At 37.4% G+C, this 22,428-nt stretch overlaps 1 protein-coding gene across 3 annotated transcripts; it reads left to right on the top strand.

The window, feature by feature from the left end:
- Position 1: 1 nt before the first annotated feature.
- On the top strand, positions 2–20,341 carry LOC146488376 (tudor domain-containing protein 5-like). Of its 3 annotated transcripts, none has more exons than XM_085116931.1 (23): positions 2–403; positions 1,810–2,163; positions 2,868–3,079; positions 4,886–4,942; positions 5,352–5,487; positions 5,885–6,149; positions 6,259–6,325; positions 6,764–6,841; positions 7,171–7,232; positions 7,707–7,776; positions 8,763–8,852; positions 9,506–9,640; positions 9,867–9,990; positions 10,488–10,518; positions 11,351–11,409; positions 11,512–11,629; positions 12,594–12,708; positions 13,207–13,286; positions 14,487–14,555; positions 15,062–15,173; positions 16,411–16,523; positions 16,997–17,138; positions 17,520–20,341. In XM_085116931.1, the coding sequence occupies exons 1-22, from the start codon at positions 148–150 to the stop codon at positions 17,133–17,135; spliced, it is 2,742 nt and encodes a 913-aa protein (XP_084973057.1). In that variant the 5' UTR covers positions 2–147; the 3' UTR covers positions 17,136–17,138; positions 17,520–20,341. The 3 variants fall into 3 exon arrangements, with proteins under 3 accessions (XP_084973057.1, XP_084973053.1, XP_084973049.1); XM_085116927.1 differs by having other exon boundaries at positions 16,408–16,523; XM_085116923.1 differs by having other exon boundaries at positions 16,405–16,523.
- Positions 20,342–22,428: the final 2,087 nt, after the last annotated feature.

Below are 22,428 nucleotides of genomic sequence, written 5' to 3'. Positions count from 1 at the left end.
ACGCGTGAGAGGTTTTTCTTTTATGGAACGTAAGATGTGGGAAATTCGTCCTGGTTTTGGGCCTTGCTTCTTTTCCTTGGCTCCCCTGAAGTTTTGAGTTTCTCCTGTCAGTTTTGAACTGCGAAAATCTCTGTGTTTAGACGAAGAATGATGACGGGGAACAGCGAGAGTTCGTCACGTGGAAATGAAGACCTTCGCCTTCAGGTCACCAAAAATGTCCGGGCTTTGCTTATTTCTGCACCGAATGGCCTCACAGTGGCTGAAATGCAGAGAGATTACAATTCCATGATTGGGAAGCCGCTTCCTTTTCGTGAAATGGGCTACAAAACACCAATAGACTTGCTCAAAGACTTGCCAAATGTTACTCGGCCGACATGGGAAAATGGCGTCTTGGTTCTTCGAGGTAATTAAGGCGGCAGTTTTGAGTAACTTAAACTTATTTGTGGGGATTTGTTTGTTATTGACAGTCTTTTCTACCTAACAGCTATATTTAACATGCATACATTGCTGCATACAAAATAATTTACGTTTACAGTAACAACAACAAAATATGACTAAGCTTTTAAAAAGCTTCCATTCAATAGGCCTTATCACGGTTTTCGACACCATTTTGACGAGTACGCAAACAGGCTTGAAATAACAGTGTTTGTATGGAAATCCGATGTCAAGTAATTTTCATAAAACATCGCTTCTGAAAAATTCATGAATTGGAAACTTTTGGCACTAGGAAAAGGATTTTAAGAAAAAAAATTGGAGGGATGTAGCTGTGCCAGAAAGCGTCCAGTCGTGTTTTGAATTTTCCATACATTTGTCTGTATAACGAACCAGCCGTGAACTGCTACTAAAAATAGTTCACGGGAAAAAAATACAGGGAAATGCATGGAAAGTTCAAAACACAACTGGACGCTTTCTGGCACTGCTACATCCCTCCAATTTTTTTCTTAAAATCCTTTTCCTAATGCCAAAAGTTTCCAATTCATGAATTTCTCAGAAGCGATGTTTTATGAAAATTATTTGACATCGGATTTCCACACAAACACTGTTATTTCAAGCCCGTTTGCCTACTCGTCAAAATGGCGTCGAAAACCGTGATAAGGCCTATGGGCACTATAAGACATGTATGCTCAGTTTTTGTAGGTTTTCATGGTGGTAGTGGGCCTTTTTACCCTTCACCAGCAATTTGATATGCGATGTTTATTGTCCAGTAAAAATATAATGGCAATCAATACTCATCAATAACAGCAATATTGATATCAATCAATTGCTTGATATTGGAAATCAACTAATTGATAGATAGTAATTGTGTTATTTTAATTTGATTGGTTGCCCATTGACTTTTACTGATTAGTCATCAATTGCTCATAATTTGGCATTTGTATACATTTGGCCATTATACCCAATCATTGTTTTAATATTGTTCTTTCATGCTTTAGAGAGGCTGGCTTCATAAGAAACTGTCTTGTACCTGTTATCATCTTCACCATAATTGGAGACCATAATAGCTGGATTCCAGCTGCTAATGAGATCCTTAGTTACATGACGTTGGCATAGATTTTCTGTATAGATAAGCATGCCATGCCAGTCACCATTATTGGAGCTTAAGGAGATTGATTCAATTTGTTCAGTTAATGAAGGAATAGTTTACAGCTTTTTCCTGAGTAGGTTAATGTCTGGGATTTGTTGAACTGTCCTGTAAATACATGTAAAGAGTATTCACTTACTGGATTGGTGTTTCAGAAGGACTATTAATTTTTTCTCCCTGGTTTCTTTAAACTCCTAAGCATGCTATTTCTTGTCTTTACAATTCAGGAATCGCAGACGCCACCACAAGACACATAGCTAGCCTAGTTGCTAGACAGAAGAAGTCTTCATCCAAGAGAAAAACACGAATAACTACTTATCACCCTGAGCCGGAACCAGTTGTTCCTCACTTCATGAGAACTCAAATAAAAGAACTTCTTAGTGGCTATCCTTCAGGTTTACTAGGATCTATGTTTGGTGTGGCATTCAGTCGTAGGTTTGGCCAGGAGCTTAATTATGAAAAACTGCGCTTTAAATCACTGGGACATCTTCTGGAGTCAATACCTGATATAGCAAGGATTGAGAATATGAGAGGAGGTGGTTATAGAGTTTATGGAAAAGCAAATGATGCGGTTAATTTAGGTATGTATTACATGTAGTAAATGACAAAAAGAGGATATTCATTGGAAAGTTGTCTAATACTTGTGTGGTGACTGACTGAAATTTTTGTTGTTGTTTTTTTGTTGGGTAGACGTGTCACATTATACAACTTAATATTTTTTTTTTATGACAGTTTTGTTTTCCTTATCAAGGCTTCTAACATTGTTTTTTATAGTACCCTCTCAGGATGGATTTAGACTGGTGTAATGTGCTTGTACTAGCGAGCACCACTTTAAAATGCTGTTGGTTCATGGTAAATTCCAAAGAATTTCAAAACTAACAATAAGCCGGGGGGGGGGGGGGGGGTTACTGTTACTCCAGATGGCTTTTTTTCGTTTTGGAAAAGCTAAAATTATACAATTGTATGTGGGTAACCTAAGACAATAAATTTTGTTGAATGAGGTTAATTCAATGTCATAAATACTAAGTAAAATAATTATAATTAGAGTTCAAATCAATGCAGTTGTTTTTTCTTTTAATTTCTTTGTTCTTGCTTGATTGACCAAGTCAAATTCTAAAGAAAATAATCCTGTTCTTTCAATGACCACTTCCATTAAAATGTAGTGTGTTAAAATCAGGGAATGGTTTATCAATAATTATTATGGGAGATGGGTCTGAATAGATTACTGATTAAAAGTGATTTTAAAATGCAAGTGGTCCCAAAACCTTCATACTTTGTGTGGTAGGTGTTAAAACTGCAGATCCTGGTGACAGTTTTTCAACCAGAACTAAAAGTGCTGTAACGTCTTCACAAACTACTGCTGAAAGGAGAGATCACCAACCCACACCCAACAACAGCAAGACAAACAGTAAAATACAAGAAGCTGCTCCCTCTGTTAAAGTCAGACTTGGTAACATGAGTGGTATTGATGAAAAAATACAAGAGGAATGTAGACAGGTATATATAGTGTGTTCCAAGTTGGGGTTGTTGAGGGGCAGTAGGGATTCCATCTTATGCTAAAAAAATTATCACTGGGTTATATGAACCTCACTTTCCCTCCAAATATACCATTTTAAAAGTACTTGGTAGTTTTTCAACCCTCAAATTGTACTGAAGAAAATTTTAACCTGAATGGGTTATTCCAGAAAAAATCCACACCTCCCCGACGGATGGGATTCTGGAAATTCTCACCGGAGGGGGGGTCAAAGACTCTGGAAATCCAGGCGGGAGGGGGGATTGAACTTAAGAAAGTCTTCTGCAGGAGTCATTTCGACCGATAGTTCACGCGATTCAAACGTTCAGTTCGGTGATACTTCAGCGCTCTCAGACCCTGAAAATAATAGAAATATTTTGTTCACATATTTCTCACCTAAAATAAATGATAATCTAAGTTCCTTCGCAGGTCCTTTTATAGCAGAAAACACTAACAACAAGATAGTAAAGAACGAGTCATCGCAACATTGTTACAACGAAGAGTTTGAAACGCTGACACATTTCTACTCATACCAGACCCAGCGCGCCACCGTTGTGTAATTTCACGTCCGCCATTGCTTTCTTAGCGTGGATTCCACTGCGTCAGGCAGAAGAATTTTTTACTTGTGCAAGCAAGGATGCAGAGCTATTAGCTGAAGAAGATAATTCCAAAGAATTTTGGGCCAAACATTCCCTCTTCATCGAAAATACTCGAGGGGATCTTGTAGCCATCTGTACCTCGAAAAACTTTTGGAAATGTAAGTTATTGCAAAAGCAACAGAAGGAGTCAAAAGTTCTTGGATGGGTTCCTGCAACATATACAGTGGTAATCTCTCTGAAGTCCCATCGTCCGTAGCACAGTTGAACAAGCAGCCAGTGCGTTTTCTGTGTGCAGTTTTAAGACTCCATGGGTGTTGTCCATTGGGCACAAAGGATGAACTCGTTCGCTTTTTCGCATTGTTGCTCCTTTCTTTTTTTAGTTCCACGCGATAGAGTTTTTAATATTAGCGGAAGCTTTAGAAATTAAAAAAGAACATCTTCTAGACGTGATTGTGCATATTTTCTATTAAAAATAAATTAAATTTAAGCCTAATATTTTTTTCCGGAAATCCAGGCGGGAGGGGGGGTCTTTTGTTTTGGAAATCCAGACAGGAGGGGGGGTCTTGTGCTTCAGGAAATCCAGGTGAGAGGGGGGGCTAAAAAACGACCCCATCCGTCAGGGGGGTGTGGATTTTTTCTGGAATAACCCAATTGATACAAAACCCCCCCTCAAAAAATAAACGAAACAAAACAAAATAATTTTTACCCCTTCCCCTGAGGTTAGTTTGAAATTTTTTTGCACATTTGTGTCTAGATTGTGTCAATCGGTAGATCCAGGTCTCTCGCAAACTTTACAACTTTCATTGTGTTGCTCCAGAAAAGATCCATACCCACCCCACGGAAGGTGATCAGAAATTCCTAGGGGGAGGGGGTTGTTAAAAGTCAAAATTTTAGAAGCAAAATGTGAAGCTAAACTGGAATTTCCAAGGGGTCCGGGGGGGGGGGGGGGGAAGGGGGGTGCAAAACAAAAAACCTTTCGTGGGAGAAGTATGGATATTTTCTGGAACTGCACATTTTATTGTATATGGGAGAGGAAGGAGTTAGAGTCTTCTAACCCAGCTTAGAGGAATACAATGAATTTTGAGGTACATTTTATGATGCACTTGGTCCAGTAAGTTGATTGAAATAGTAGATAAATATTATTATTTTGGTTACTTGGTCACTTACACTGAGAATTCACTCAATTTTAAGGTTTTGGCAAGAAGACCCAATGGCATATGGGCAGCAAGATTTGCAATAGAATACAAGGTGAGAAGCATTTATCTGTAATCGATATTTCAACAGTGTAAAAAATGGCTCTGATTTGGTTAAAATGAAGTGTTGTTTGGCATATCCTTGATGTTAAAACATTAGGAGTAAGCTGCAATCAGTGATAGTGAGTGATAACTTCATGATTACTGATTGACTAGGTGTAGGAACTACTCTATACACAAACTTGTTTCCATAAGATTTTCACTGCAAGAGAATTCATGGTCATTTGTGGTTGTTAAGTAATGTCTACAAAAATGTACACGTACAGTGAGCTGTATATGCTGTGCATGTCAAAGAGACTGAAGTCCTTTTGGCTGAGAATAGTGCATTTGGAGGGAGGCATTTTAAGAGAACTACTAAAATGTTTGCCTCAAACTTTGATTTTTTTTAAATCCTCCTTTTTTAGAAACTTCATAACAAAGAGTTAAACATCAAGCTGCTGGGGTTTATGAGTATGGTAGAGTTTATGTCTGCGATGCCAGATGTTGTGAGGATAGAGCGTCCCACCAAGCTGGACTGGCTTCTTTTCCTGGCTACTAAAGGTACTGGTGAAAGAAAATATTCACTCAGTAAGAGCTTTGTGTTTAGTTTATAACCTGAAGCCATTGTTTTTTTCCATGTGGCCCTCTTGCTCGTTTCTTAAGTAAAGTTGCATGTATCTAGTAGCATTATGGATACAAGGCTTTAGTCAGAATGGCATCCACTTTGGAAAAATTTATGTAAATTTCACTTGACCCTTCAAAATGTTTTCAAGAAACATGCCCCTTGGACACCCAACTTTCACTTTTCTAGTTAAAAGCCTGAATGGAAATGACCCCCTTTAAAGCCTTGAAGAGTTCTTTTCTGGGCTCTCTTTTTTTAAGTTCCTTGTTACTGTGAATAGCACTTTCCTATTAACAGTGTAACTAATTTTTAAATATTTTTAATTTTCCTGTTCAGATGATGGAAATGTCCATTCAAAAACCAATGGTGAGGTTTCTGCCCCCATTGAAACTCAAAAAGAACCTAAACCACCGCCACTTGTTCCTGGGAACCCACTCAACTTACCTGATGGTGTGGGAAGAGGAACATACTTTTCAAAAATTGTACCTCCTGAGTGTGGCTATGTTGAAGTCTGCATCACCCACATTATTGATCCTCATCACTTCTGGGTCATGATGATTGAGAACTGGCCTAAGCTGGAAGCTCTTACAGAAGACATGAGGCAAGTTGTTGTGTAAAGGACAAGATCTCAAGTAGTGTGTGGTAAATATTAATTTAAAATCTGTTCAAATTGAAGTGAACCTTGGTGTCCTTTATTTTTATTTTTGCAGACAATTCTACACCAGTCGAGAAAGTGCAGGATACAGAATGCCTGAGTGGTTTGTTTCTGTTGGCCAGGTGTGTTTAATTAATTAAGCAAGTATCCAAGAGAATCTCTAACCAAATTATTCCATTGATGTTACAGTCAGTCTACATCATGCATGACCAGTTTTTCCAAGAATGAAATTAACATTGCAATTCCTTTTTGTAATGTCCGCATTTGAATAGAATCTTGAGAAATCTTTCCGAAAAAGACTTGTTAATTGAACAAAAAAATTCAAAATACTTGGGAAACCGTTATTTTTTAAACATTTTATGCTGAAATGTAAAGAAAAACTGGTAGCTTTATACCGTCAATAAAGTAGGGTAATTTCTACAGGAACTCTGAAATCTTGTCCCCAATGTTCAAAACTGACGTGTAAATTTCAAACCTCCATTCAAATTTCAAAAATACTAGTCAAGTGTGACGTAGATTGACTGTAATGCTATTTTGCTTTGCTTTGAATTTTCCTCTAGGCATGTTGTGCGCTGTATGAAGATGGATCTTGGTACCGTGGCCTGGTTGTGGGTATAAAGTCAGTGGACTGCATAGAGGTGTGTGCTTGTAATAACTTTATTTAATTCTCAGTACATTTAACGCCGTGGTACTAATCAGGGACACTGCAAATGGCTAAAAGATATAATACGTACTAGACATAAACATCTGTTACAAGTCCGGTTAAGCAGGAAGGTATACTATTTTGCCTATCTACAAAGCATTGCCAAAGATTTGAATATTAAGGGGACCAACATAATAAAAATCCTACTCAAGAAATTGTCATAAAGGGGACTAACTTAACAAGTGTTTATCTAGGAGCACATAGATGGCCCTTACATGCATTTTACATGCATTTTTTTCTTCGCTTTTCTGTGACTGTTGACAGGTGTTTTATGTGGACTATGGAAATACAGCTAGATTGCCTTTATCAAGTCTTCGAGTTCTAAGGTAAGTCAACCGACTTTACTCTATGGATAAGGGGATAAGTTCCCAAAGAAGCTGTGGTGCTGCATTGGTGGGGAGTGTAAACAAATGTTTGGTATATCAACAGAGTTGATAACTAAAGGTAAACTGGCCACTGTAAAGAGATTTGAGTGCTGACGTTTCGAGTGTTAGCCCTTCGTCAGAGCAAATCTAGACTTTCTAGTGATGCTGCTAAACCCACGATTTTGCATAGTCCACTTAACACCCCATTAACAGAATTTATAGAAGGTTTTTTAAGACTTACAAAACTGAATAAATTGAGGTAAACATTATCCTTGTTGACAAGTGATGTGTGCTCTACTACTGAGCTACAGGAGACTCGTGGGAGCTGAGGCCATTAAACTAGGTTCATGGAACAAACATCCTGCATACTGCTAAGATTGGAATGTCAATGTGTGGCAAGTGATGACAAGTGATATTGATTTTACCAATCTCCAGATCACAGTTCATCAAATTACCAGCCCAGGCATTGCCCAGCAAATTAACATCCATTGAACCATTTGATGGGGTAAGGTCAATTCCTGAATTTATTCTCTTAAGATGGTGCCTTCTAATACAGAGGTATTTTCCTCGGTTTGTTAAAATGCAGAAAGGCATTTTCAAAGATTTACAATGATTCAACAATATTTCTAAAAAGATTCAAAAATTATACAAAGCAACGTATGGCATTTTTTCTAAATTGAAGCTTTGAAAAATGCATGGCTACCCCCAATTTCCTCTTTGGATTTCAGTAGCCTTTGCTAAGATCTTCTTTTTCCACAGTCATGAGCCCCATAAAAATACATTTGAATAATTATTGGTAAGCACCGTCCTCTAGAGTTTCTCCAATTATCTTGAGTTGCACAGAACTGATGCACAATAGCAAGAGGTGGCACCATCCTTAATATATACAGTCTCGGAAGCCTAATAATTTTTTTCTCTTGAAAGGACAATCATATCTAACTGACTTGCCAATTTGGTCAGACAAAACAAAACTCAAGGAAGATTTTTATTCATTTACAAAATGATCATTGGCAGGATTTTGAAAAAATTGTCAAGGTATTTTGTCAGACTCACAGTTAGAGCTTTCAGTTGTTGGATGAAGTTTGATCTGCTACATCTATTAATTTTAACTTTTAATAGTTTCACAGAAATTGGTATCGTAGGCCCACATCAGCTATTACATGTACTACCAAGGTTGATTGTCTGATTAATGACTGTTATACGTGTAATTGCAGCTCTGCTTTTAAACTGCTGTATCTTAAGCCCCGGCAAAATGATCTTAGAGCTAAACACTTCAACGTTTGTGAGATGTTGTACAACAATGTTAGATCATTTAGCCAGAGCTTTACACAGGGTGCTAAGGTTTAAAGCCTGTGCATAAGAACACTTCAACTTGTATGTTATATCAGTTTAGTCAGTACAACCATGAATCCTGTCCTCTTGAAACCTGCACACTGATGGTGCACAGACTTTGTTGTTGATTGAAGTTTTGTTGTTTCTCTGAATCATCAGGGAGTGGAATGGTCTCCAGGAGCCACTCATAGGTTTTATCATTTGACTAAGAACTATAAGAACCTGGTAGGACTTGTTTGTGGTGTGAAGGTATGAAAAAATTAATAGTGTTCCATATATAATTTGAGGATCGACTGTCCTGATTATCAGTATCCCGAGTTTGGTCATCATTGTTATTTTCACCCCTGTTGTGGTCAGCATCAATGCTTTTTATTACATGTATGAATAATTAATATTTACATGTATGAATAATTCATACTATGACTCAATTATTGAGTCATACATTATCTTGATCTAAACATCATCATCATCATCTTGTTATAATTTATAATCACTATCACCATTTCTGCCATTACTATCCCCATTACCATTATCATCACCATATTGGTCATTATTATCACCATCATTATCATCATCTCCACCCTCCAGCATCACGAGCATCATCACCATCACTGTCATTATCGTCATCATCATGATAACCTTACTACCATCAGAGCTCAGTGTCATCATCAGGCAGTGTTGTGCTTCAGCAGCTGCTGCTGAATGACAGGGACAAAATCCTTTGGTGTGTTATTTAAACTAAAATCTCCTCCTTTTCATGGCCCTTGTATGTATTTTCAAAGGCTTATATCAGTGTGTATTGATTTCAATGTTTCTTTATTGGTCATCACAATTAAAACAGCTTTTTACTTTCTTTATTGTTCATCACAATTAAAACAGCTTTTTACTTTTGTAATCACCAGGAAGGTGTTTTGTCACTTTGTCTTTGTGATACTAATGCAGCGGAAGACCTCCACATCAATGATGCACTAGTAGCAGAAAACTTTGCCATCTGTCCTGATATTAATTCTCCTGGGCCGTCATCTCCTAATGGTCAGGTACATTTACCTTCAAATTCCCCCTCATAATACACTCCCACATACGGAAGAAAACAACAGTGTTTGGCCGAAAAAAGAAGTTAATTGACAAGTCTGATGACACAACAGAAAGTAACTTGAACTAAACAATACAATAAAGCTCCTCAAAGTGCAAAACACTCACAATAACGGTAACTTTCACTATACTGTATAACTATTGTTAATTTTCATTGATGTGTATTTTCAGGATCACGATAGAAGAGCTGAACAACAACAGCAGCAGTTGGCAGCAACAAGTGTCCCCCAGCTGACTCCAGAGCAACAAATGTGCCTTAACCAGCATGCTGTTAATGTTCAGTCACTACTACCAGGTTAGTAACTTACATGGATTGATTGATGAAGCACTTGAGTAACAATGGAGAGATTTAGAATTACGTCTACAAACAGCAGAAATGAGCACATGACCGTGCTTACCGTTTGTTTGCTGCTCATCGTTTTCATTTTCGCAGTAAAATTAACTAGTTTTGCATTATTTAAAATAGTCAGAATTATTTGGCACTATTGTTATGTATGTGCATGTATTGTTTTTTAAGAAAAGATTAAGTGAATCTCACGTTTGCTATACGCCATAAATGCAAGTCTAAACATCTCTAACATTTGGCTTGCTGACTTGGCAGTTGTAGTTGCTTGGAGTGTAGTAGAGAGTGGTTAGAGAATTGATTAATATCATCATCATCATCATCATCATCATCATCAGCATCATCATCATCATTTGATTTGAAGATAGAGGAATATGAGATTAGTAGCATTTCCTTTCTTTGATTGATATGTGGGAAATACAGTATCTATTTTCTGTTCATTTGTCTAGATCTTCCAACTTACCCACAAGACATAGCAAGGTAAATTTCTCACTGATTATATGAAAATGTCTTTTGGTATTCTTGATGTTTATTTGTATAGAGTTTGGATCAGCTTGGAAATGAAGTGATTAAACCAACCAAATGTTCACGAGTTGAGCTTCACGCATTGCAGACTTGAACAAGACATACATACAAGATACCATTTCCTACAAGATAATGATAATTATCTTTGATTGAGTGCAATTTATTGACCAATGTATAGGAATCCAAATACAAGAAATATCTCAGTTTTGGTTAATAACAATATTACTGGTAACAGGCTGATAACACCAATGTACAACTGTAGCAGTGAGAGTAGCATAACAGTTTCCACATGTATATTGATATTGATAACTACTTTTGAATCCAGACTACCACCCTATAGGCACACAAGAGGAACGCTCCAGATGGTGGGAAACTATTTAGGTACCAGCTTACAGGCATTATAAAAATGCACGACGGTCATGATTATGACCTAATGTCCAAGAAATTCAGTTGAAAGTCATAAGACTTGCAACAGCTATTGAGCAGGTTACAAGTTTAGGGTACTTACTCTTATACTATCCTTTGGTCTTGCATTATAGCCTTAAGCATAGTGCTATGTACTGCATTTACCCATGTATAAGTTGACCTTTTATGAACTAAAAATCAGGCCAAAAAATTGCATCACAATTTTCACTCAGTAGAAAAAACCACTGCACATCTTGACAAAGTAAAATGAAAACACTTTATCATGGAAAAATTGAAAAGGTCATGGAAAGTCGTGGATATTTTAAAGTCCAAATGAGTATGAACCCTGTGCTTAACTTGTCTTTTTTTTTTCTCTTTACAGCTGGTTACATCAGACAGCACAGTATACAAATCAACTTATGAACTCAGATCCCAATCAAAGTAAGTTAACCAGGAACCTTTTTACTGTGGCTTGCTGTACAGATATGAGAGAATTTCTAAAATGGTTTTCAATTTGTGTACTAAATATTGCTTTTCTTTCAGAGAGTTCAGGATTACAGGTGGCTTCTGATCCAGCATGCAATGATGACCTGGATTTCATGGAAGAAATTAATCAAGAGTTAGAAGTGGACAATCCCAGCCAGGAAGGTGTCATCAAAAGGTTAGTACTAACCACTACAAGGTGATCCTGATAGGGGTGGAAGATGGAGTAGAGGGTTGAGAACCCAGAAGAAAATGGCTGGAAACTGAGAATAGGGGGTCGGATGTAAGAGAATGGGTTGGGAAATTAAAGAATGGGGGATGGGAAGTGGGAGAATGAGCATGGAAATGGGAGGATGGCAGATGGGAAGTGACAGAATCGGGGATGGGAAGTGGGAGAAGGGGGGATGAGAAGGGGGAGAATGGGGAATGGGAATTGGGAGAATTAGGTTGGGAAGTGAGAGAATTAGGATGGGAGAATGGGAAATGGGAGAATAGGGGCTGGTAAGTGGGAGAATGAGGGATGGGAAGTGGGAAAATAGGGATGGGAAATAGGAGAATGGGGGATGGGAAGTGGGAGAATGGGGGATTGGAAGTGGGAAAATGGGGATGGGAAATGGGAGAATGGGGATGGGAAGTAGGAGAATGTGGGATGGGAAGTGGGAGGATGAGGGATGGGAAGTGGGAGAATGGGGGTGGGAAATGGAAGAATAGGGGTGGTATGTGGTAGAATAAGGGTGGGAAATGGGAGAATGGGATGGGAAATGAGAGAATGGGATTTGGAAGTGGGGGAAAGGGATTGGAAAGTGGGGGAAATGATTGGGAAGTGGAAGACTTGGGGGTGGGAACTGGAAGAATAGGGGTGGTATGTGGTATGATTGGGGTGGGAAATGGGAGAATGGGGATGGGAAGTGGGAGAAATAAAAGGTGGGAAGTGGAGGAAAATAGAGTAGGAAGTGGAAGAACAGGACTGGCAAATGGGAGAATAGGAGTTGTAGCTAGTATAATATTATGTACAGGTTGCTTAAATAAAGATTTTCTATGAAGAATGTACTTCTTCTTTAATATTGTTCAATGCCTATTACCTGTCATGACTATTACATGTGTTCACAGCCTTCATTACTTGAAATTTTCTTTTCTTGTAGGATTAAGTTGGCAAATGATTATTGCTTTCATGTCATCAATTTTGAGAAGACACCTCATCTCATCAGTGCTGAAATCTCAGACCTCTTCTGGGACAGTGACCTCCTAAGATCCATGGTATGTGGGTACTGTAGTGATGTTAAATGTTCTACCAAAGATACCATGCAACTTGGGTGCTTCTTCTTGAAGGAACTGTCTTGACCTAATAGCATACTATGCAGTGTACAACTTTGACTAACAACTGGGGTAGTTTCAAAGTTGATCTGTCAAGATCACGTAATAGTGGACATGAATATATTTAACTTGATTTAGCTGCCCTTTGTAATGCAGACAGAACTCTGTTCCTTGGTGATGGGAAAAGTGAAAATAATCAACTGCCCTGCAGGAGAAATGGTCTTGATGTACTCATCAACTTAGGGACATGTATATACCTTTTTTGAACATTAGAATTGTGATAATTTTAATGAACCCCGGTAACACTTCTCACTAAGTCAAATAAAAAGCAGTTTCCCTTGGGAGAAACAGTAATTTAATCTCTTATACTGGAATGTTTGTGAACTTGAATAATTTTTTCCCTATGACACTGATTTAATCAGGATTTTGTTGGTATTTCAGCTTCGCCAGAAGAAAAAGACTGTAGCCAAGGTGGTTGTGTCCTTTTCAGAAAATAAGGAATTATTTGAAGTTCTCATGAGGTAGAGTTATGATTACCTTCTATTTCCTAGTTGAAACTTGAAACCAAACAATAATATTCAAAATTAATAATGCTTGGTTACCTTTAGATGTTTTCTTTTGTAATGTAACTGTTACAACCATTAGTAAACAAATGAATTTTTCTTAATTTTAATTTTATTAGCTTCGCCAACTTTATATGGATATACATAAACAAAACAACAAATGTAAATGATACAATACAGGCAGGGACTCGGCAACAGCTTATGCCAATTACTGCGGGCCCGGAACACATAAAATTGAAATAAAAATTGCAAAAGAATTAATGAGTAGTCACTTAGAAAGGCAAAGTACGAAATAAAAGTTTGTTCAAATCTTGCAGCTTCACTGTTTGAGGAGCCTTGTGGTATGATCATCAGGGCAGAACCTTCCTCTCTCTCAACCAATGCAAACAGATGACACAAGTTATGAAATTCACTTGCTGAAAAATCTTCAGAGGACACACAGAACTAGCTAGACCAACTCAACAAGTTTCAAAATTAATGCAAATACAATGAAAATGACAAAGTAACTTTTGAAACGTACAAACACAAGCAACAAGACTAGACTCAAACAATGAAAGGAGTGCAAGCAAATCATCAAACATCACAAACACTTCACTTGCTCAACAAACTCAATACAGTTAACTAACACAACTAGCTACTAACTCAACTACTTACACAACCTACTCAACATGAAAATCGCAAGCAAGTGTCAACAATGAGAATGATGTATTTATTATTCAGTGAGTGGCACAGGCAAACTCGGAAAAGGGAAATCCGAGTGCTCCTATCAGGAGTCGAACCGAAAACCTTCCGATTACTAGTCCCGATGCTCTACCACTGAGCTACAGGAGAAATGTGGGAACTAAGGCCATTAAATTCTAATATATTATGTACACTGTAGTCAAACTTGAAAACTCCCCAGAAAAAAAGGTTATCACCAAATACTACAGGGCATACCATCCAGGACAGGGGTATGGTTGGAGAAGGGGAGGAGGGGGGTGATATTTTCATGCATTTAGTTGCTTCTTGTTGTAGAAGGAGAAGAAGGTTCTGTCCTTGTGATCATACCACAAGGCTCCTCATTGAACAGTGAAGCTGTAAGATTTGAACAAACTTTTATTTCTTACTTTGACACTATCTGTGGCTAGAATGAACTAATAATGTGTATTGCTGTTTCAGATGTAAAGTTCCAGGTGTAACAGATGGTGATGAACCCAGGAGTTTTGTTACACTTTATGAATTAGAAGGGTGAGTGTAAAGTCCAGCAGTCATCTGACCAGGTGACTGTCAGGCTTGCTTGTTGCTTGGGAGAGTGCTAATTTTACCTTTTCCCGCAAGAATGAGAATGGGACTCCCTGCTGCTGTACAGCCTTGATATATTATCGTGGAGATAATCCTGAAAACTAAACATCATTAAAACTAACTTCAACTTGTTTTAAGGGATGTCTTATATTATGAAGTTTGTTGCTTGCAGTCATTTATCAAGTTCAAGTTTCAAGTGTTTATAACTAAAAGATCAATGTAGTTATTTTAATACTATAGCCACTTACATGGCAAGCTCAAGAAATTGTACATTAAGCAGTACAACATACATGTTCCTGTCTTCCTTGCTACATGCATTTCATTCTAATGCCACTGATGTTATTTCATATGAAATGTTAATTAACAAGGCAGGCTGTTTACGAGTAGGAGGTATAAGGAAATGATAACTCTTGTTAATTACAAAATAATTTATTGCTTATTTTTTTTCAAAGACTTCCAGAAATTTTGAGGACCTTTGATCATCCTTCCGAAGAATTGCTGTCTCATTTGTTGGGTGAAATAGATTGTTTCAAGAAGGAGGGAGAAAATTATTGGGTTACAAAGGTAAATGAAATTAAATTGTTGTTGAGTGATGCCAAATGTAGAACTTTTCTCCTTCCTAAATTATTGTTGAACAGAACAAGTAAACAGTTTTGGATTAAAATAAGTTAAGCCAGGAGTTTTGAGTAACCGGAATGTAAGTGTTCTAACCTTGCACTTTGGTAAATGGTATATTCACGTTGACTTTACTGCCTGATGTGGCAACAGAGAAATTTGTGTGAAGATGTAATAAGAATTGCACCGTATGCAATTTTTGTAGTCATTGGTAGAAATAAACGCAGCTAGATTTTGTTTCCTAATCAACTTCTTAAAAATATCTACAAATTGCTGTTCCCTCACTTTAGCATCTAATTTGGACCAGAGTAGTGGTCCCAAATATCTTACTGAGTGTTTCCCAAAACCTGTGGTATAAACTCTGGGAATTACAAATGCCTTAGTTCTCTTCTTTCCTTGTGTCTCCATCAAATTTTGGTATTTTTGGCGCTAGGCCTACAGTGGCCCTGATAAGCCACAGCATAACCCAGCTTTTGAAGCAGGAAACAACTAGCAGTATTCTAAGTTCTTCCATGGTGCAATGCTAGTCCATTCCAGGGTTATCCCCAGCAGCATGTCGCTGGTAATCATTTATACACCTAGCCTCCCTCCCAGATGCTCTTTTGGCTCGTCACCCAATCTTTCCTTTTCGTCGCAGAGGAAAGATTGCGTGATGAGCCAAAAGAGCGTCTGCAACAGAGGCTATTATGTATCTGGGTGAAGGGAGACAATGTGGACCAAAGTTTCTTGCCTGGGGAAACAGTACAGTAATGTCAAGGCCAACCTAGCCTGAACCAATGATACACTGATCTTTTGACAAAAATGCCCTCATCAATATTCACTGCATGACTTTTCCTGTATTAGCTTTGTATATTCTGGTATATCATTTGCGTTCTCTTCTCTCTCCAACCTTATTAATGGTTTTGGTGTGAACAAGCGACATTTTAACCATTTTTGTATGTTAGGGGCTAAGTATGAGTTAAACTATTTTTGCCCTTTCCCTGTTACACTTACACTATTTTTTTTTTTTCTTTCTTTTTTGGCAATAATTATTACTGTGTGAACAGAAGTCAAAGTTCAATGTATCATGTGGAGATGAATAAAGATAATAATCATTGTTGTGAAGCATATATTGTTAGCAGCATGGCATACTGGTGAACTGGATGAGTTAATTTGCCTTTACTTTGCTATCTGTGTTCGGCAGAAGGAGGAGCAGCAGTTGGGATCAGAAACAGGAAGTAGCTCGGAAGACCAGCTATCAGAAACTGAATTGGGAATAGAGGAACTTCAGCTACTTCTACAAGCCATGCAGTTTAGAAGGTTTGTAACTAAAGCTGTAATAAGTATCATCAATGGTAACTAGACTGAGTGAAGCACAATGTCCCTAGAAGTAATTGGGGAGAGTGAGGGCTCTTTTAGAGCAACTGCTCAGTGGTGTTGCCTTCTCTCAGTGTCAAAAATTGAGATATCTTTAAACTCTTTTACTTAACAAAAGTGTTACGTCCATTGTCAATTTTTTACTATTATTAAATGGCATTGCAGTTGCTGTTTTAGGGCTGCCATTAAAGGCCATAGATCAGCTAAATGCCTGTTTTGGATTAAAATACACTTGACAGGACTTTGGGGTTATCAAGGATCACAACTGTTGTAGCTTAGGTTTGATTTACTCACAAAAGGACATGTTTGTTATGTCAAGTTTGTTGAGCCCTACAGTTGTATGATGTATGTTAATTATCAAGACTGTATAATTTATTAATATTAAAGGAAATTAATTTTGTTTGTGACCGTTCCAGGAAGCGCATTCTTCAAGGTTTGATGACAGGTGGTCATTGCACAAACTCAACTGGTGGTACTGTTGATGAACTGCGGGAAGTTGAAATGAACATTGAAAGGCTGCGGCATGAGATAAGGCAAAAAGAACTCAAATCATAGTGGGTGAGAGAGCCACTGATAGAAATCCTTACTGTTGTAATTTTCTAATGTGATAAAGCCCCAAAAAATTACAGAATTATTGAAAAGTAACATGTTAAATTACATGTTTGTAAATGGACATCTGGATGTAAGTGTGATATTAAATGTTAAATATGTTACATAAATTTGCAAATTACATGATTTGCATAAATGTGCATTTAAAGGAGGGACCAAGTGCTTAGAAATGTGAGAAAAGCTTGTAAATCAAAGTAGAAGGGCAAAGTGTTGTTTGGCCTTAGAACACTGCATAAATACTGCATTTAAAAAAAAATCAAAAAGGTCAATACATTATTGACATTGCTGAAAAGCGAAGGAATTAAAACCACCATTTTCAATATTTCACAGGTTGCAACATGAATATAGATCCATGCTGTCAAGCTGTGATTCAGTGAACAGTGTATGATGACAGGGATATAACCCAAGAATGTGGCAAATTAGTGATAATAATTTTGTCTAAAATTATGTTTTAACACCTACAAATTGAGTAGATTTTAACTTTATTGGATTTATTAATAGTAAGAGAATTTTAGAAGCAGTTTGGGAGTATCACTCTGTATAAATAATAATTATTGCAAAGCACAGTAATTCATGCTTAAACAAACCAACTCGTTAGGTAACTTAGTTGAATTTTTCTGTTATGTTGGGATTTAATTTACACAGTTATACAGTTCACTATGTTATCTTAATTAAGTCAACAAAAATATACCATGTTTACACTTGAGTGTTTACCAAGGTTTGCATTTACTGACTCAATTTTGGTAAATTGTCTAGTTGTTTACATTAGAGAGGTGAAGCATCGCGTTTACGGCAAACGGCAAACATGAGATTCGCGTTTATGTTTTCTTGAAAATATGAGTATGTAGATGAAAATAGTACAAGATAATTCTGGCCTTTAATTCTAACGCAAAAACACTCAATTTTTCTGAGAAACTGAAAAAGAGCGAGCGGCAAATGAAGGATAAACATGGTCACGTGGTCATTTCTGCCGTTTGCCAAATTAAAATACATTACTTCTCCCCTTCTGTAATTTAAATAGAATACATGTTGTATATCTATGGGTCATATGTGCTGTAGGAATGGATTGTTTCGCTATAATTTGAACATCAGAAGCCAAATGGACGTGTTATGAAACATGCCACCGCAAGCGGAAATGTCTGTCTTCTTGACCACGGTGACTGAGCTAAACCATGCCTATGCAGAGGCTCAAGCGTAAACACAACAATAAGTAATTTAAAAGTTTCTTTAACTCTCAACTGTTTTTGGGAACAGCAAAGAGAGTCACAGCTTCTTTGTTTGTTCAAAACTTTCAGCATTATGGTACAGAAATCAAATGAGGAAAACCTGTAGTGTTAACTTCTTAGTCTCCAGCCATGCCCTCCCCCCCTCCCCCCACAAAAAGCCCTTTCCTCAATAATTTATGAGTTGTTTGATCATTTACATCAGGGTTAGCCAAACTAGTATTCTTACAAATTTTTATGACAACGATTTTTAATAATTTTGAACTTGTTTAATTACCCACAAGTCATGATAAATAAATGCCCATTGTATGCAAAGGAAATCCTTATGAGAAATAATTATTGCAATTAATTGTTGCAAACTTGTAACAAAGTGCCAAGTTCTATAAAACCAATTTTGAAATTAGGTTACTCAACAGAATAAATCATCTGTATTTGATTCTGTTGTAAATAGGTTGAAGAATCTCCCCCATATTTTCTGTTTATGTTATAGTTTGATTTAAAGCTGGGCATAGGTATGTTTTTGGCCTAGAAATCTGAATTTCTCCAAATAGAAACATTTTGGCCAGATATGATACATGTTAGAATTGTAGTTCTGGGTTTAGTTTTTTAGCTAAAGGCTTAAATTAAACCAAAAGTATCTGAAGTAAAAGTAAAATGAGAGTACTTTTGACATTTTGGAAGGCAAATATGAACAAGACTTGGGTTTTCCAATTAAGGACGGTGCCTTCTAATACAAAAGTATTTTTGTGCGGTTTATATTGACTATGTAGGAGAAGCAGATCTTAGCAAGGTTGGAATCCAAAAAGAAAATTGGGGGTAACCGTGCATTTTTAAGAGATAAAAAAACCAACAATTATAAAAAGCACCAAAATATAAAGCAAAGTATGACAGTTTTCCTACATTGAAGTTAAATTATCTCTAAAAAATGCATGGTTACGCGCAATTTTCTTCTGGGATACCAAGAGTACTTGTTAAGTTCCGCTTTCTCGTATAGTTTTAAACCGGGCAAAAATATTCCTGTATTAGTGAGCACTACCCATAGGAAACCCCAGTATCTCGAGATGCGCAGAACATATGCGCAAGAGCAATAGTAGGCACCGCCCTTAACTGGAGTCCCAGTTAAGTCAGGGGGGGGGGGGGGGGGTACTCGGGTATGAACGTGACGGGGGGTCCGACGGAGCCTAATATTTTGCACCCAAATAAATACATGGACCTTATATTGTGCACCTAAAAAAAAACCCAAGACTGGAAATTTTAGACCCAAAAAAATACATGACTTTTATACCCTAAAAATGCAATCTTAAGAACAGTATACATACTGCCTTTCTGCCTTTCGGATCTTGAAGGAACTTTGGCTTGAATTGCGTAAGAACTAATAGCCTGGCAGAAATTCAAACCCAAAAAAATATGCGCATATTTTTCAGACCCAAAAAAATACACGGTTAAATCTTCAACCCAAAAAGATACAGGAGCTGAAAATTTTAGACCCAAAAAAATACATCGGACCCCCCTGTCACGTGTATACCAGAGTATCCCCCTGGGACTGGAGTTTCTCCCCATATAACAAATCTGAGCTAATTTTAGGTTAAGGAATAATGTCAGACGGTTCCGTTGAATTTTTGTACAATAAAGAATTATTTGGAAGATATTAATGTTGATTTAATTGCCTAATGTATGCCAGCATATAAAAGCCTCCTTTACTAAGGTTTGTAAATAGTTATAGTAAGAATAGCCATTTGAGAGAATTTAGTTTGAGGTTTAATTTTTGGTCAAGTTTCTATCAGATATTTAGAACAAAATGTTTAACAATCAGTACTTCATTTTGGATATGTCATAGCTTAAGTTACGTCACTAAGATTTTATTGTCCTGCCATGAATGTAAAAATGTTGTGTTAGAGTGGGCTAACAATAAAGAAAGAACATTTACAATGTTGTGACATTATTTTGTTGGTTTAAAACTGATCCATCAGATAAAATGAAGTAAATAAATAAATTGGAACTTCAGTGGCTTCCACAGAGTGGCTCTTTCATCCACTCTTTTCAAGTCGAATTGGAATTTGGAATGTTGGTTTTTTTGAGTTAGGAAACCTGAAGTACCTGGAGAAAAACCGTCAGAGCAGGGACGAGGACCAACAACAAACTCAACCCGGCCATATTTGAGGGAGGTGAGTGCTCTCACCACTGCACCATCCGTGCTCCTCCAACAACTAGCTGGTTATTAGATCACTTTTTGCCTAAACCAAAGCTTATATACAGGTTTTCTGCTATAACCAACTGTCAGTGAACATACGATTTGATTGGTTGAGAGCTATGTTTTCTCCCGGGAGGGTGGTGGGGTACTTCATATTTTGGACTACCTGGGGCCCGTTTCTCGAAAGACCCGGTAACTTACCGGGCCCGAGAAGTGTCTTTGGTGATAAATGTTTCTTAACAGAAGTCAATTTTTGTTAGCTTTGAAAGCTAAATTTTAAAAGATCTTATAATTCTATGAAAACTTTGGCCAAGTACCATGTTTGTAATCACTGTGTAATCGGCAAAAAAACATTTAAAAATATAATTATCGGGCCCGGTAAGTTACTGGGAGTTCGAGAAACGGGCCCCTGGGGAGGAATCTACTGAAAAGGATCCCTTTTCAGCCTTGAAATATGTGAAAGCTACAGGTACATTTAAGACCTAATTTTTTTAAGGGTTGCACAAATTGGTTGCAAACCAAAAGGGTACAAGGGGTAGCAAAAGGGCCAATATCTCGTGAAAATATTTTCAACAAGATGTTGATTTTTTGGCAAGTACCTATGCATTTTCCATCATGTTCTTTCTAAACCTTTCCTTCCTACCCTATTTGATGTTTTCCTTGTCTTTTCTCCTGTGTTGTCTTTAAAGTTGCCTCAAAAAAGTTCTTCATTGTTTTAGTCCTCCCAAATACCTTTTCTTTATTCTTGTATCTTTGATATTATAGCTCAGTCTGCCTTCTTACTTAGCAGTAAAAAGTCACTCTTTATTTTTGTCATCCTGGCCTGCCTAGATTAGCTTTGCTACCTGTGGTGCCAAGAAATTGTACATGTAAATTTGTACAAACACCTAATAAAGTTGACTTGACTTCGAAACATACCTCACCACCCAAAATTTCATACTTTTAAGATGCTCTAGAGAGTATAGAGAGGTGTACACAAGGATATCTCAGTTTTGCAAACAATTTTATTGCACTGTGCCTTTGCATGGTTACATTATTGTTCAATAAGCACTAGCTGGCACATAAATATTAGCCCAGTAGTGGGATTAGGGTGCACAAAAAGTCTGCGAGTAGATTGTGGAATGGAGAAGAGGACAGGATGACATAAGGTCTTGCTTTCTCCATTTTTTGTTCTGCGTGCTCAGTTTGCTGATTTTCTGTGTGCAATATACCCCTATACAGAGTCTGTTCACAAGTTCCTACCAATGTTTCCCAAGTCAAGTGTGTCAATTTTTCTTCTTTTTGCCGAGAGCTTTTCTGTTCAGCCAAAATATCTGGTCCATGTGCTTGAAGAACAAAATAATGGAATGCACAGATATTTTGGCAATGGTCCCAAACAAATGGACGACCTTTGGAGCCACTTCACTTTTCTATTCCAGTTGGTTGGAACAGAAATGACTGCAATTTTCATGTAATATATCAAACACGAGACACAGTGTTTCATCACATATCAAACACCGAGAAGAGAGTTGAAAATACGACATGTAGCCACTGACGCGTAGTGGAGTATTTTGATGAACTTCAAGGTTTTTGATATTGTGATGAAACACTGTGACGAGTGTTTGATATAACTTCTCAAACAAACTGATTTTGAAGGAGAAATTGAGGATGCAAAAACGAGGAGTTTTTCATCAGATATCCAAACACGTCACGGTGCATGATTTCCTTTGCCTTTGGCTTTTGAATTATTAATGAGTTTGAGAATTCCATTTTGTGCGATCATATAAGAGTTTTGATCCACCAATGAGATTGCAAGTTTGGAATTGAACAGGCTCTTCTCCCAGAT

Source organism: Pavona decussata, unplaced genomic scaffold (assembly GCF_977016875.1).
Source record: "Pavona decussata unplaced genomic scaffold, jaPavDecu1.1 SCAFFOLD_9, whole genome shotgun sequence".
NCBI lineage: Eukaryota > Metazoa > Cnidaria > Anthozoa > Scleractinia > Agariciidae > Pavona > Pavona decussata.
The sequence above is the reverse complement of the archived record's forward strand: the minus strand, read 5'-3'. Positions and strand labels throughout refer to the sequence as shown.

Coding starts and splice junctions, on each gene's coding strand:
- LOC146488376 (XM_085116923.1), top strand. CDS start 148: ATGATGACGGGGAACAGCGAGAGTTCGTCACGTGGAAATGAAGACCTT. Junction 3,080..4,885: donor TACAAGAGGAATGTAGACAG/GTATATATAGTG, acceptor CTCAATTTTAAG/GTTTTGGCAAGAAGACCCAA. Junction 8,853..9,505: donor GACTTGTTTGTGGTGTGAAG/GTATGAAAAAAT, acceptor TGTAATCACCAG/GAAGGTGTTTTGTCACTTTG.